The sequence below is a fragment of the Strix aluco genome, chromosome 28, assembly GCF_031877795.1.
Source record: "Strix aluco isolate bStrAlu1 chromosome 28, bStrAlu1.hap1, whole genome shotgun sequence".
Classification (NCBI taxonomy): domain Eukaryota; kingdom Metazoa; phylum Chordata; class Aves; order Strigiformes; family Strigidae; genus Strix; species Strix aluco.
The window spans coordinates 4,985,147-4,999,340 of NC_133958.1; the positions used below are offsets into that span (position 1 = coordinate 4,985,147).

The 14,194-nt window shown below is 66.1% G+C and overlaps 2 protein-coding genes across 2 annotated transcripts; one reads left to right on the plus strand and one right to left on the minus strand.

Annotated features, from left to right (window-relative positions):
* The first annotated feature begins 695 nt into the window (after window positions 1-695).
* On the plus strand, window positions 696-10,530 carry LOC141916019 (uncharacterized). Its single transcript, XM_074808044.1, has 32 exons — window positions 696-713; window positions 1,699-1,869; window positions 1,983-2,299; window positions 2,792-2,870; window positions 2,973-3,121; window positions 3,199-3,294; window positions 3,814-3,867; window positions 3,959-4,030; window positions 4,717-4,743; window positions 4,995-5,039; window positions 5,140-5,193; window positions 5,283-5,345; window positions 5,423-5,488; window positions 5,601-5,663; window positions 5,746-5,778; window positions 5,858-5,920; window positions 6,000-6,062; window positions 6,186-6,248; window positions 6,327-6,389; window positions 6,550-6,600; window positions 6,716-6,751; window positions 6,850-6,912; window positions 6,988-7,050; window positions 7,171-7,206; window positions 7,361-7,397; window positions 7,565-8,064; window positions 8,154-8,253; window positions 8,325-8,954; window positions 9,088-9,181; window positions 9,307-9,560; window positions 9,649-9,690; window positions 10,111-10,530. Exons 2-32 carry the CDS (start codon window positions 1,794-1,796, stop codon window positions 10,200-10,202), a joined length of 3,444 nt encoding a protein of 1,147 aa, XP_074664145.1. The 5' UTR covers window positions 696-713; window positions 1,699-1,793; the 3' UTR covers window positions 10,203-10,530.
* Window positions 10,531-11,894: 1,364 nt separating this feature from the next.
* LOC141915963 (surfactant protein C-like) lies at window positions 11,895-13,323 on the minus strand. Its single transcript, XM_074807921.1, has 6 exons — window positions 13,282-13,323; window positions 12,723-13,034; window positions 12,535-12,645; window positions 12,348-12,458; window positions 12,091-12,198; window positions 11,895-11,990 (listed from the first exon to the last, which is right to left on the minus strand). Exons 1-5 carry the CDS (start codon window positions 13,321-13,323, stop codon window positions 12,100-12,102), a joined length of 675 nt encoding a protein of 224 aa, XP_074664022.1. The 3' UTR covers window positions 11,895-11,990; window positions 12,091-12,099.
* Window positions 13,324-14,194: the final 871 nt, after the last annotated feature.

Sequence of the window (14,194 nt, forward strand, 5' to 3'; positions counted from 1 at the left end):
AAACCCGTCTCGCTCTGCTTCCCCACGCCACCCCCAGCCCCCACGGCGCAGCCCGGGGATGGGAACGTGGCGGGGAGGGGGGCAACTGCCTAATTGATCTCCAACCTCCAGCTGGTCTCCCGAGAAAACAAACAGATCCCCCGCGAAAAACAAGCCGGGTTTTGAAATACTTTCTGTTTCCACCCCTCTGTTTCGCGGGCGCTGGGAAGGATGTTGGAGGGCTGAGTCCCCGCATGATGTAAACCCGTTATGTCAGGATCTGAGCGCTGGTTTTCCACCCTAATATCGCCCTTTTCATTCCCACAGGGCGCCCCGGGGACCCAGAGCTCTCACTGGAGGGTTTTTTCCCCCCCACCTCTCCCCCAGTCTGGGTTTCCCACACTGGTGTTCACTCCCAGGACCCAGCTCTCCAGCTTTTCCAAGCCCCACACGACCGTTGATGATCTCCCACCCCATGAGCTCCTCGCACCTTCCCAGGTTGACCGTGGGGTGCCCATGGCCTGTACCCCACTGCAGGCAGCTGCCTGCTCCGGCAGGGCCAGCCCCACGGAGCTCAGGAGCCTCTTCCCTGGCTCCAAGGCAGCTCTTTCTGACGTGTTGGACATATGATGTTTTCTTGAGCCCTGGAATAAATAAGCCCCCGAACGCACGTCCTCCCACGCAGGCGGCTCAGCTGCACCGTCCGGCGCTGCACCGGCGAAGGCGCGGGAGAGGTAAGGGGGTTTCCTCCGTCCCCACGCGATGCCGCAGGTTTTTCTCCTCCTGTTGGTTCTTTCATCCCTCAATTTGCTGATTCCCGAAGGGATCTGGGCTCCGGCTGCCTTCCCCCGCTTTCTTGCTGCGGCCGCGGTTGTGTCCCACTCATCGGCAAAGCCGGGCGGCAGGACGGGCAGGCAGAGCTGCCGTGCTGACCCCCACGCATCGCTCCCCGCCTCCGGGAGCGGCGGGGGGATGGCTGCCATGGAGGGGGGTGGGATGGCTCCCCAAAACCCTCAGACAAGCTGCATCTCCGCTGCGCGGCCCCAGCGGCTGAGCTTTTGGGGGGCAGCCGGCTGTACAGGCGTCCTCGCAGCACTGGGGGGGAAAAACCCACCCAAAACCCTCCCAGGAGCCTTCCAGCACCTTCAGGACCCCCGTGTCCTGCCCTGTGTTGCCCCCACGCTCTCCCCAGCTGCTCCGTGGCTCACCGGGAGCGAGTGCTTGCAGCCCCGGGGAGCAAAAGGCGGCCAAGGAGGGGGCAGGATGAGGCCGGTGCTGGCTCGGCTCGGCTGGCCGCAGTGGCCCCGGGCTGGGCTGTGCTCCATGGACGGCCCGTCAGCAGTGATGGATGGAGAGATGGAGGCAGCGCTGGGCTCGCTGCCTCCCCGGGGCAGGTGGCCTGCTCTGGCCACTGCCCGTTGCTGCCTGGCCACAGCCCTGCCTTCACGCCTCGCAGCTGCCGAACACGGGGGAGAGGTGGGGGGGAAAAAACCTCCAGCGAGAGCTCTGGGTCCCCGGGGCGCCCTGTGGGAATGAAAAGGGCGATATTAGGGTGGAAAACCAGCGCTCAGATCCTGACATAACGGGTTTACATCATGCGGGGACTCAGCCCTCCAACATCCTTCCCAGCGCCCGCGAAACAGAGGGGTGGAAACAGAAAGTATTTCAAAGCCCGGCTTGTTTTTCGCGGGGGATCTGTTTGTTTTCTCGGGAGACCAGCTGGAGGTTGGAGATCAATTAGGCAGTTGCCCCCCTTCACGTTCCCGTCCCACCAGTGACTGGGGCATCCCGCTGAGCCGAGCCGTGCCGGGGCCATGGGGCCGTGCGGGATTTGCTTCCCCGTGGCTCTGCTCGTCCTCGCCGCTGCAGGGACCCGGAGCCGGGAGGCGGGTGAGTGAGTGAGGACGTGTCGCGCCGTGGGACACGCGTGGCCCCGTGGGGGGGAGGCCACGCTCCCGGCCCACGCCGCCGGGATCTCGCGGTCTCGGCGCTTTGCCCTGCAGGTCCGTGTGCGCTCCACGTGCTGGTGGCTCTGGATGTCACCGACTACCTGCAGTCCAACCTGCAGCCCTACCTGGAGCGGGTCCTGCGGGACGTGGCCGCGCTGGACCACCTCACCTGCAGCCCGCTGGGCCTGAGCATCACCCTGCAGAGCACGCAGCGGGATGGGGACACGCTCTTCCAGGAGCGGCTGCGGGAGCCCTGGGGGGATGTTCTGCAGCGCCTGGCGCGGGCACACGCCTTCCAACGCTCCTACCTCAACCAGCCCGCCCTGCAGACCTTCCTCGGCACCCTGGCGCGGCAGGCGGCCGATGCCAAGGTATAGTGTCGGCACAGCTATTGCTGTGAGTTGGGGGGATGAGAACCCCAGGAGGGCAGGCGAGCACCCCAGGAGGTGGGTGAGCACCCCAGGAGGGCAGGTGAGCACCCCAGGAGGTGGGTGAGCACCCCAGGGAGGTCAGACAAGCACCCCAGGACGTGGGTGAGTACCCCAGGTAGGCAGGTGAACACCCCAGGAGGTGGGTGAGCACCCCAGGAACAGGGTGAGTACCCCAGAAGGTGTGTGAGCACCCCAGGGAGGTCAGACAAGCACCCCAGGAGGGAAGGCGAGCACCCCAGGAGCAGGGCGAGTACCCCAGGAGGTGGGTGAGCATCCCAGGGAGGAGAGACAAGCACCCCAGCAGGTGGGCGAGCACCCCGGGGAGGGCAAGCACCCCAGGAGTGGGATGAACAACCTGGGGGGGGTGGGTGAGCACCCCAGGAGCAGGGTGAGCAGGCTGCAGTTTACCAGCCCCCCCCCATCCTCGTCCAGGTGCTGCTGGTGCTCACGGATGGGCTGGATGATGATGCGAGGAAGATGAAGGATGCAGCAACAGCGGCTTGGCTGCAAGGTGGGGCGGCAATGGCTGTGTGGGGCTCAGAGGGGTGAGCCCTGCGAGTGGGGAGAGCTGGAGGGGACTGGGGGCCATCCCCCAGCCCCCCATCCCCTCCAGACCAGGCCGACCTGCTGGTGACGGTGGCGGTGAACAACGTGACGGGGCTGGGGGACCTGCAGCAGCTGGAGTTCGGGCGGTGGCTGGCGAGCGGGCAGCACCTCGCTGTGGACGCGCCGGAGGCTGGCGGGGTCCTGGCACAGGAGCTGGTGAGGGCGGGGTGTGGTGGGATGGGGCGGTGGGGACCCCGCGGGCTCTGAGCGGGGATGCTGCCCCCTCCCCACAGCTGGCCCTGGCAGAGCGGACTTGCTGCCAGATGTGTCCCTGCACCTGCGTGGGGCTGCCCGGTCCACATGGCCCCGCTGGCCCCCGGGGGGGCAAGGTAAGGGGCTGGGGGATGTGGGAGGGATGCGGGAGGGGTGCCCAGCCCTGCAGACAGCTCGGAGCAAGGCTTAGACCTTTCCCTTCCCCATCAGGGGGGATGTTTCTGCACCCCCCGTTGGCAGAGAGCGGTCCCATGCTTCCCATCCCTCTCTGCTGGGATGGGTACGTGGACTCCTCGTGGCCCTGTCGGGCTCCCAGAGCAAACCCTGAGGCTGGGCCGTGCCCACCTCGATGCTGCTGCCACGGTGCCCAAACACTGAGCAAAGCAGGGGGGAAACTGAGGCCCAGGGGGTGGGGGGGGTCTCACCCACGCTCCCCCGTGGGAATCGCACCCCTGTGCTGCGTGCCCAGCCCCAGATCCCTTTCCCAGGGTTAAGAGGAGCCCTGGGAGCTAAGCTCAGCTCAAGCCCTTTCCCCTCTGAGCTGGGAAGGGATCCTGGCTGCGCTGGCTCCCAGCCCGGGGTCATCATGGGGCTGGGGGGGTCATGGTGCCGCTCCTGGGGTCTCTCTGTCTCAGGGGGTGACGGGCAGCAAGGGACGTGCTGGAGACGAGGGCGAGCATGGACACAGCGTGAGTTGGCCGTGGGATCCCCGGGGGGTGGGAAAAGGTGGCCCCGGGGGTGAGGGAACCCTCCCGTCACACCAGTGCTCTCCCCTCCCAGGGGGAGCAGGGACCGCGAGGGCTCTACGGCAGCCGAGGGATTCAGGGATGCCCAGGACAGTGCGGAGCGAAGGTGAGGGCGGCGTGGCTGCCCAGGTGGCCAAGAAGGCCAATGGCATCCTGGCTTGTACCAGCACTAGCGTGGCCAGCAGGGACAGGGAAGGGATCTGACCCCTGTGCTCGGCACTGGTGAGGCCGCACCTCGATGAGTGGGTTCAGTTTTGGGCCCCTCACTCCAAAAAGGCCCTTGAATGACTCGAGCGTGGCCAGAGAAGGGCAACGGAGCTGGTGCAGGGTCTGGAGCACAGGTCTGATGGGGAGCGGCTGAGGGAACTGGGGGGGTTTAGTCTGGAGAAGAGGAGGCTGAGGGGAGACCTCATGGCCCTCTACAGCTGTCTGAAAGGAGGGTGCAGAGAGGGGGGAGGAGTCTCTTGAGCCAAGGAACCAGCGGCAGGACAAGAGGGAATGGCCTCAAGCTGCGCCAGGGCAGGGTCAGACTGGCTCTTAGGAAGGATTTCTTTGCAGAAGGGGTTGTTGGGCGTTGGAATGGGCTGCCCAGGGCAGGGGGGGAGTCCCCATCCCTGGAGGGGTTGAAGAGTCGGGTTGAGCCAGCGCTGAGGGATCTGGTGGAGTTGGGAACGGTCGGTGTGAGGTTCATGGTTGGACTGGAGGAGCTTCAAGGGCTTTTCCAACCGAGATGATTCTGGGATTCTGTGGGTGCCCACCGCTCCCCGGCTGCTCTCCTCCATCTCTTTGCAGGGCTTCGTGGGTCACCCCGGGGAGCAGGTACGTCCCCACCTTCTGGTTTAGCCCGTGGCTCCCGCAGGCACCGACGGTGGCCAAGGCCTGGGGCGGTTGGCAGTGCTGGGGAGACCTGGAGGACGGGCAGGGAAGAGACAGATCCAGGGAGGGGAATGGGAGAAAGTCCTGATGGATGGAGGGCTGGGATGGCCCAGGGTGCTGGGGGAAGGGCCAGGACGTGGTTATTCCACCCTGCGCCGTATAACCCGGCACCAGCCCACGTCACCTCCGTGCAGGGACATCCCGGAGAAGCCGGTTACGATGGCGTGGATGGGGAGCAGGTGAGCTGTGCCGCAGGGCATCGCACCAGCCAGCTGGTTCAACCACCCCTCCGCCCCAAACGGGCACGGACACAGGCACAAGGTCCTCTCACCTCCCCAGGGCGACGCAGGGACCCCCGGCCGCCCTGGAGAGAAGGGAACCCGGGGGAGGCAGGTGGGCACCGCACGGCTGAGCCTCGGCGAAGCGCCGCCCCCTTCACCCACCGCCTGGTTGCTAAATCCCTTCCTCCTGCCTTCGCTTAGGGGCGGAAAGGTTCCCGGGGTGCCCGGGGGGAAAAGGGACCCCCAGGCCTTTGCGGTGAGGTGGTGAGTAACGGGCTTGCAGCCCCAGAGCTCCATGGGGGGCTGGGGGGGGCTCGCTGAGCCCCATGTCTGCTCCTCAGGGGTCACCCGGGAGGAGAAGCCCCGAGCCCGGCACCCCGGGGTGGAGAGGAGATGGGGGTCCCCAGGTAAGGGCTGGCAGGGGCCAACACCGTGCTGGGGGATGCCGGTGCTCGGCGGGACCCTTCTGGGGAGGACAACCAGGAGCTCTGCTTCCCTCTCAACGCCTGTAATTTCCAGGGAGACCCCGGCCAGGATGGTCCCCCGGGTCCAGCGGGACCCCCAGGTCCCCCCGCTCATCCAGTAGGTGCCAAGGGCAGGGGGGGCACCGGGGGCCAGGCCCGTGGGGTGGGGACGTGGCTGCTGACGGCGCTTCCCTCCGCAGAGCTCATGCCAGAAAGGGCAGCCGGGAGTGCAGGTGGGGCTGGCAGCGCCCGGGGGACGGGGGGGTCCCTGCGGGGACATCTCCACACTGGAGCCCTCCTGTCTCCTTGCAGGGCAAGAAGGGGAATCGTGGCAGCCCCGGCCCCGGGGGGCAGAAGGGCTACGGAGGTGCCCAGGTAAGGCCAGGGCAGACCCCGCTGGCACTGGGTTCCTGGGGTGGGCACCCCCGCTGCCCCCTCTGCTCTCCCTTTGCAGGGGCTGCCGGGACCGCGCGGGACGAAGGGTGTGAACGGCCACCCAGGGAACAGAGGACTTCAGGTGCCATCCCCCTCCCTGTGCTGGTGTGGGCTCGTGGCCACCCTGAGCTGGTGGCCGTGCCGGTGGGTGCCCACCCCCCAGGTGCCCCCCAGCACCTTTGATCCCCCTTTGTCTTTCGCCCAGGGTCTTCCCGGAGCTGAGGGCTCCCAGGGAGCAGCCGGCCCAGCTGGTCCCAAAGGGGACAAGGTGAGGGATGCTGCGACGTGGCATTTTGCAGTCGCACCCCCCCGCACCCGCAGCCTGCACCCCCTCTTTCTTTTCCAGGGGCAGGCAGGAGCCGAGGGCAGGAAGGGGAATGTGGGACCGCGGGGGCCCAAAGGCACCCTGGTAAGGTGGTGTCCCTCATGGGGGGGGGAGCATGGTATCCTCCCGAGGGGCTCTGCAGCTGGGGGTGGCATGGAAAAGCCATGTCCAAGGAAGCTTTGGGAAAAGGGATGTTTGTGTTGGTCCTACAATAATTTGCTTTGGGATTTTTCCCCCCTCCCAGGGCGAGAACGGGTGTGACCGGAGGGGTGCTCCGGGGAGGAAGGGTGCCAAGGTACCGCCAGCATGCAGCAGCGATGGGGATGGGTGGGATGAGCCCACTCTCTGTGGGGCTGCTGGGGCGGGTGGGGGGGTGTCCCAGCCCCACTCACTTGTGCTGCTTCCTCCAGGGCGCTCGGGGCCTGCCGGGGTACCCCGGGGCTCAGGTGAGTGCGTGAGGGGCCAGGAGGGGACGTGGGGACCTGGCCAGGGTTTGTGGGGTGCTGGTAAGGATGAGATCAGCTTCCTCCGAGTGTCCCCCCAGGGTGATGGGGGCGAGAGAGGGTCCCCGGGGGACAAGGGTGCGCGAGGGCTGCCCGGGCGCAGGGTGAGTACGGCGCAGCCCCCTCCCCACTCCCCCCCTGCCGTGCCCACCCAACTCAGCCCCCTGGGGCTGTTCCAGGGTGACGCTGGGAGCAGAGGAGAAGCGGGCGGCCGTGGCAGCGTGGGACCTCCGGGAGAGATGGTGATTCTCTGCAAATTCCCCTTTTCCTGCCCCGTTTGTGCCCGTGACCAGCCCCGGCGTGCAGGGACGTGTCCCTTGTTCCTATTTCTTCTTCATTTCTCTCCTCTCCTGCTGCTCCAGGGCCCGAAGGGCTCTCCGGGCATTCCCCCCTCCACGGTACGGTGTGGGGACGGGGCTCTGGCCCTGAGGGGTGACCTCGGGGGACAGCGAGGAGCTCTGTGGCTGCCTGGCCCCAGCAAGCCTTACTGGTTTTGCTGGGAAGAGCTGGGCAGGAGAGCTGGGCCTGACGCCGCTTTGCGCATCCCTCCAGCCCTGCGAGCTCAAGACTTTCATCCGCCGGAGCTGCGGTGAGAGCAGCGGGGATGGCAGGGAGGGGACAGGGACTGGCTCGGCCGAGGGGATGAGGGGACAGCTGGATGGCGATGGTGGATGGGTGGCCACGGGTACCGTGAGCACAGGATGTCCCAGGGGGGGCTTTTTCAGTGGCCCCTGAGATGCCACCATCCCCTCGCAGTCACCACCTCGCCCTCCTGCCCGCTCTTCCCCACCGAGCTCGTTCTGGTGCTGGAAACCTCCTCCACTGTGCCGCCGGACCTTTTCTCCCGCATGAAGGAGCTGCTGGCCCTGCTGCTTCAGGACCTGCAGGTCTCCCCGTTGGGTTGCCCGGCAGGGGCTCGGGTAGCCATGCTGGCCTATGCGGCCACCCCCACCTACCTGCTGCGTGCTGGGGAGGCGGGGAGCGGGGCCGCGCTGCTGGGACGGCTCCGCCGCCTCTCACCCACCCGCTCCTCCCGGCGCGGCCGTTTGGCCGCTGCCATGCTCTTCGTGGGCCACCATGTGCTCAAGAGGGTCCGGCCGGCCACCCTGGGCAGGAAGGTGGTCCTCTTCCTCACCAGTGGCCGGAACCAGGACCTGGAGGGCATCGGGGAGGCTGCTCTGCAGTATGAAGCCCTGGGCATCGTGCCGGCGGTGCTCACCTTCACCCCGCTGCCCGAGGTGGTGCGGGCTTTCCAGGTGAGCTTTGGGGCTAGTGGCTACTCACCCCAGTTCTCAGATCCCCCCAGCCCTCACCCCCCCCAGCTCTGACTCTGCCTCGTGCCCAGGTTAACGGCCTCTTTCGAGTGGTCCAGCTCTCCGCGGCGGAGCCGGCCAGGGATGCGGCGGTGCTGCGGGACACGGTGCTGCCCTGCGTCCTCTGCTTCGGTAGGCAGCCCCGGGGCGGCACCTGGGATGGGTGTCGTCCCCCCCCTGACATCATCTCTCCCCCTCCCCAGACCTCTGCCACCCCGAGGGCTGTGCTGTGCCATCCCCCAACCCGCTGGACGTGGACTTGGCCTTGGTGGTGGACAACGCGGCCCCGGGGATGCCGGCGGAGAGGCTGGAGGCCGTCGGCGAGCTCTTCCACCGCCTCCTGCGGCACGATCCGGTGCAGCACAGCACCCGCATCGCCCTGGTGCTGACGGGACCCTCTGCCCCCGCGCAGGGTTTGGCCGAGGTCCCTTTTGGGCTGCCCAGCTCCAGGGAGCAGCTCCAGGAGCGCCTTCGCCTCGCGCTGGTGCCCAGGGTGGCCGCGGCATCCGCCAGTGGCACAGTGGCATGGACCCTCCGGCATGTCTTCTCGCAGAGCTCCGGCCACCGGCTCCGCGTCCTCTTCGTGGTGGGGACGGGGGCCACGGCTCTGTGGGACAGGGAGGCGCGGCGGGCGCTGGGGCCCTTCACCCAGTGTGAGGATTTCGGCGTCTTGGTGCTCTCCCTGGGGCGAGCCGGGACGGAGCAGCCGGAGGCGGCCGTGCCCAAGGCGCTGCCGGCCTGGCGGTACCACTCCCTGCGCCTGGGCTCGGTCCACCCACCCGAAGTGGGGTACGCGGAGAGGACGGTGCTGGGCTTCCTCAGGAGGCTGCGGGGTGAGCGGGGTGGGGAGGTTTTTTGGGGGGCGGCGGCATCGCTGGGTCCCATCCCCAGCTACTCTGGGAGCAGGCGGCTTCCACCCTCCAAACCTCCTCGCCCAGAACCTCCCCTATCGCTTCTACCCCACAGCGGAGAGCAGTCAGCGCCCCGGCACCCCGGGGTGCCCCCGTGAGCTGCCCCCCCTGGGCATCAGCACCAGCAACCCCCCCCCGGGGACCCCACAGTGAGTGAGTGGCACTGGGACCATCCCCTGCGTGCGCATCCCTCAGGCCCCTGCGGGGGGGACTGGGGGGCTGCACCTCCTCTTCGGCACGTATTGGGGGGGTTTGCTTTGATTTCCCCTCCCAGGCCCCCCAAGGCCGTGCCCCACACCGGGATGCCCACGGTACCCCTGAGCCCCGGCAAGGGCCGGAGGGCTGTGGCCACCCCGGGGCCGTGCGCCCTGGCCAAGGATCCCGGCATCGCCTGCGCCCGCTTCTCCGTGATGTGGTACCACCGGTGGGAGACGGGGTCCTGCGAGCCCTTCTGGTACGGGGGCTGCGGGGGCAACGCCAACCGCTTCGGCAGCGAGCGGGACTGCGTCTGCACCTGCACCCACCCGGGTAGGTGAGGGTGGGCATCCCGTGGGATTTGGAGGGGGCCCAGGGGCCATGAGTCAGGTTTTGGTGACGCTGTGACCATCCCGGGCAGGTCCTGACGGCGCCGGTGTGGGTGAGAGCAACGTGACACAGGGTGAGGAGCACGCGAGGAGAGGGCTGGGTGGTTTTTTTTGGGGGGTGACCAGTGAGCAGGGAGCAGGCAGGGAGTTGGGCAGGGCTGCCAGCTGATGTACCCCCCACCTTGCAGCTGGGGGCGCAGGACGCGGGGCCTTGGCACTCCTCACCAAAATGGTTCTTTGAGGGCCACCGGGAGCAGGGCAGGATCACAGAATCCATCACAGAATCACAGAATAGTTTGGGTTGGGACCTTAAAGATTTAGTTCCAACCCCTATGTTTTTTATATGCTTGGGTTAAAATCAAGTCCCCTCAAGGACAGGTTCCCCTCAGCCCAGGCTCCCCCCAGCCCGCCAAGGACAGTCACAGAGTGGTTTGGGTTGGAAGGGACCTTAAAGATTTATTTCTAACCCTCATGTTTTTTACATACTGGCGAAGCCGCCTGCCTGTCCCCGGGCAGAGCGAGCCCCCCGGCCCCCCACCCTGCCAACGCCTCTGCCTGCACCCCTGCGCCCGGCTGCTGGGGCTGACAACCCCCCCCATCGGGGGTCCTGGGTGCTCCCCGCACCCATCCCTGGGGTGCAGCACCCAGAGGCGCAGCGCTCGCCCTCTGCAAACCTCGCCCGCGCAGCCTGGAGAAACCAGGACGCTTGAATTATTGCACAAGGACCTCGGGGTCCTGCCAAGTTTCTGAGCTCCTCTTCAGCTCCTCCATCATGTTGTGGTGGCGGGGGGGGAGGCTGAGGCCTTGAAAAACTCTACACACTCCCCGCCATCCGCTGCTGCTCCGGGTGGCTGCCGGTGCCCGGGGCTGGTGGTCAGCCCGGGAGACTTTTAAATAAAATCCACGCCACGGTCCGTGCGTGCCGGTGCAGCTGGGCTGGGGGAGGGCGAGGGTTTGGGCGTGGGGGGGTCCCGGAGCCACAGGGGGCCCTGGCCGGGCGCCCCGTATCCCGGCCAGCCGCAGCTGCGCTCTCCCCATGGGGAGCAGCTTCCCCGCCTGCCAGGAGCGGGGAGCGGGGGGGGGCCGGGGGGCTTGTGGCCCCCACCCCGCGATGGCCACAGGGCTGGCGGGAGGCAGCTGTGCTGCTGGCGGGCTCCTGTCCTGGGGGGGCTGCGGCTGTGCTGCTCCTCGCTCCCCCCCTCTGCCCTGGATGCTCGACCCCAGCTGGCATCCCTGTCCTAATAACGCCTGGTCCTAATAACGCCTGGTCCTAATAACGCCAGTATCCCGGTCCTAATAATTCTGGTCCTAATAATCTAGGTCCCAATAATTCCTGATCCTAATAACACTGGCATCCCAGTCCTAATAATCCTGGTCCTAATAATCCTGGTCCTAATAATGCTGGCATCCCAGTCCTAATAATCCCGGTCCTAATAACACTGGCATCCCAGTCCTAATAATCCCGGTCCTAATTATCCTGGTCCTAATAATTCTGGCATCCCAGTCCTAATAATCCTGGTCCTAATAATCCCAGTCCTAATAATCCTGGTCCTAATAACACCAGCATCCCAGTCCTAATAATCCCGGTCTTAATTATCCTGGTCCTAATAATGCCAGTCCTAATAATGCCAGCATTCCGGTCCTAATAATCCTGATCCTACTAACACTGGCATCCCAGTCCTAACAATCCCAGGCCTCGGGCGGTGGCCAGTGGCCATGCGGCCGCCTCTCGCCAGGAATAGCTCCCAGACCTGATTTCCCCCTTATCCTTTATTCAGCGCCGCAGGGCGGGAGAGGACGGACAGATCTGTCAGGACAGCCTGGGCTCGGGCAGGGCTGGCAGGAGGAGGGGGCAGCCTGGGTCAGTGCCGGGTGCCCTCGGGGGGTGCCCCCAGGCTGTGCCCCAGTCAGAAATTCACTTCCCAGAGCCCCTAAATACAATTTTTAAGGCGAAGGAAGCCGGGAGCTTCTGGGAGCCGAGCAGGGAGCGAAGAACTGGAACGGCGAATTTTGTTTCTTTAAATGTCATGTTTTTTTAAGCTCATTTTTGCACTTGGGTTTGGCGAAGCTGAGAAGACTTAAGTGACAAACCAGCTGTCCCCCGGCACAGCAGCAGACACCCACCCGCCGCCTCCAGCCCCCCCAGCACCGCGGCTGCAGCAGGGATGCGGCACCGCACGGTGAAGCGGAGCCCCCCCCACTCCCCCTACACCCCCTTCCAACACCAACCCCCCGACCCCCCAACCTCCTCCTCGGCCCCACGGCATCGCGTGGGGCCCTGGCACCTCCTGAAACTGGGGTGAGGCTGGTGGGGGGAAGCTGCGGTGCTGCTCCCGGAGGGACGGAGGGGCTCTGGCGATGCCCATCGGGGATGCTGCAAGGCAAACCTGTGAGGGGGCTGCTGGGTGGGTGGGGGTCCCCCAGCCCTCCCTGCCAGCCCCCTGTCCCCCCCCCGCGGCACCTTTTGCACTGACCCAGCAAGACTAAGCCCAGTAGACGGGGATGATGGCGCTGCAGAGGATGCTTGCCGTGGTGCCCAGGAGGGAGCGATCGCCCAGGGGCATGGCGAGCTTCTTCTCGGCCTGGCGAGGGGAGAGAAAGAAAGAAAAATAAGGCAGCAGCGCGATGCTGCACCCCAATTCTCCATCGGGGCACAAAGCACCATGCCCATGGCATCACCATGTGCCCCCCCACACCCCATCCTGTGCCCTGCGGGGTGACCAGCACTTACCTGCCGGCGCTGGAAGGTCTCGGTGACAGCGTCCAGCCCTGGAATATTGTTCTGGTCCATGCGGGTGATGTAGCAGGCGCGGTGGAGCTGGGATCTGTAGCTGACCAGCAGCTGTTTGCAGACAGATTGGGGTCAGCTCGCTCCCATCACCCCTTCCCCGTGCCCCCCCCGCCGTCTCCCCACTTACATTCTTGTAGTCGTAGATGACCGTGGCCGGGTTTCCATCCCCACCATCCACGTAAAAAGTGGCCACGTCCTCTTCCCAGGCCGGTTCTCTCCACAGCCCCATCCTCAAGACCTGGGGGGGGGGTGGATTTTGGGTTCACCACCTGCTCACCCCCTCCCCGGGTGTGCCGGGGGGGGGTCCCTACTTACGGCATCGGCGTGCCGCTGGTCCGCGCGCAGCCACATCAGCAGGGCGCCGGCGATGATGACCACCAGCAAGACCACGACCACCACCACGATGAGGAGGCACTTGAGGTGGTGGCAGCCGAGGAGCTTGCGGGGCAGGTAGCAGAGCAGGCGAGGCACGAAACAGAGCGACCGCTTCATGCAGCCGGAGCAACTGGGGCATTTGCAGCACCGGGGCAGGCAGCACCGGGCGCATTTGGCGCAGCAAACGGCGCAGGATTTGCAGCAGCAGCAGAGCTTGCAGCAGCCGGAGCCGCAGCAGCCCTTCTCCGGGTCCTGCGGGCATGGGAAAAATGGGGTGAGGGGGATGGAGATGGGGGATGAAGGAGGGATGGGGATGGGCCCCCGTCCTGCTGCCCCTGAGCTCTGGGGACGCAGCGTCCCGCGGGCTCTTCCTCCATCACACGTGAACTGGTGCCTCGCTGGGATAAACTGGGCAAAACCCTGTGCTGAGCATCTCTGCTGGGCACAGGGACACCCCCAGTGTGACCGTGTCACCCCGCTGCGGGTCGCAGAGACTCACCAGCGGCTCTTCAACCACCACCTGCTTCATGTTGCTCTCCATGGCTTCCTCCTCCTCCTCCTCCTCCTCCTCCCAGCCCGGGCTGCCCCGCAGCAGCTGGGGCAGAGGGATTTATACTGGGCTGCTGAGGTGGGGAACGGGGTGGCCCCTTTGAAGGGGCTGGTGGCCCCGGTGTGCAATCGGGCTGTGGCGTGTGATCCACTTCACCCGTGTTTGCTGATCACCTTCCCCGGGGATGGGCTCTCCTGGGAACCCACCAGTCAAGAGGTCCTGAGGACACTTGTCCCCAAGCACAGGGACCTCTCCGCTGCCCCAGAGCGAATGTCGGGGCCAAAACAAACCCTCCTGCATGGGTCAGAGCGGCCGTCCAGGGTGGAGCATCCGGCAACGGGCGAGAGCTGGCTGAGTGCCGGGGTCCTTTCGCCAGCTCAGGCACCTGGAGCTGCTCGAGGAGGGACATCAAAGCTTTCCCACGCAGGGCTGGGGTGGCAGCGGGGTCACCACAGGCTGGGGACAGGGATCCGGCTGGTCCTGAGGATGTTTGGGCACTGCAGGGACTCGGGTTGCCGGTGCTGGTGGGGGTTTGCACCCCTCAGGGTTTAGGGGGGTCCCAGCTCTGGTGTGTCACCCCAGGTGGTGCCATCAGTGGGGCAGGGTGACACCACTGTGCCCTTGGTCGTGCCTGGGCAGGAATCTCCCCCGTGGTTGGGCTGAGGTTGGAATCTCTCCAAGTCACCCCCAGGCCCCCTCCTCAGCCTCTCAGGAATTCTTGCAGCCGGGTGTGGGGGTGAGGGTGTGCCCCCCGTGTTTCACTCAAGCACGGCAGACCCTCGAGTGGCTCCTGGCTGTTTGTTTTCTGACACCACGAGCGTGAGAGGCTGTGGGAACCCTTATCGTGCCCCCTCCTCAGCCC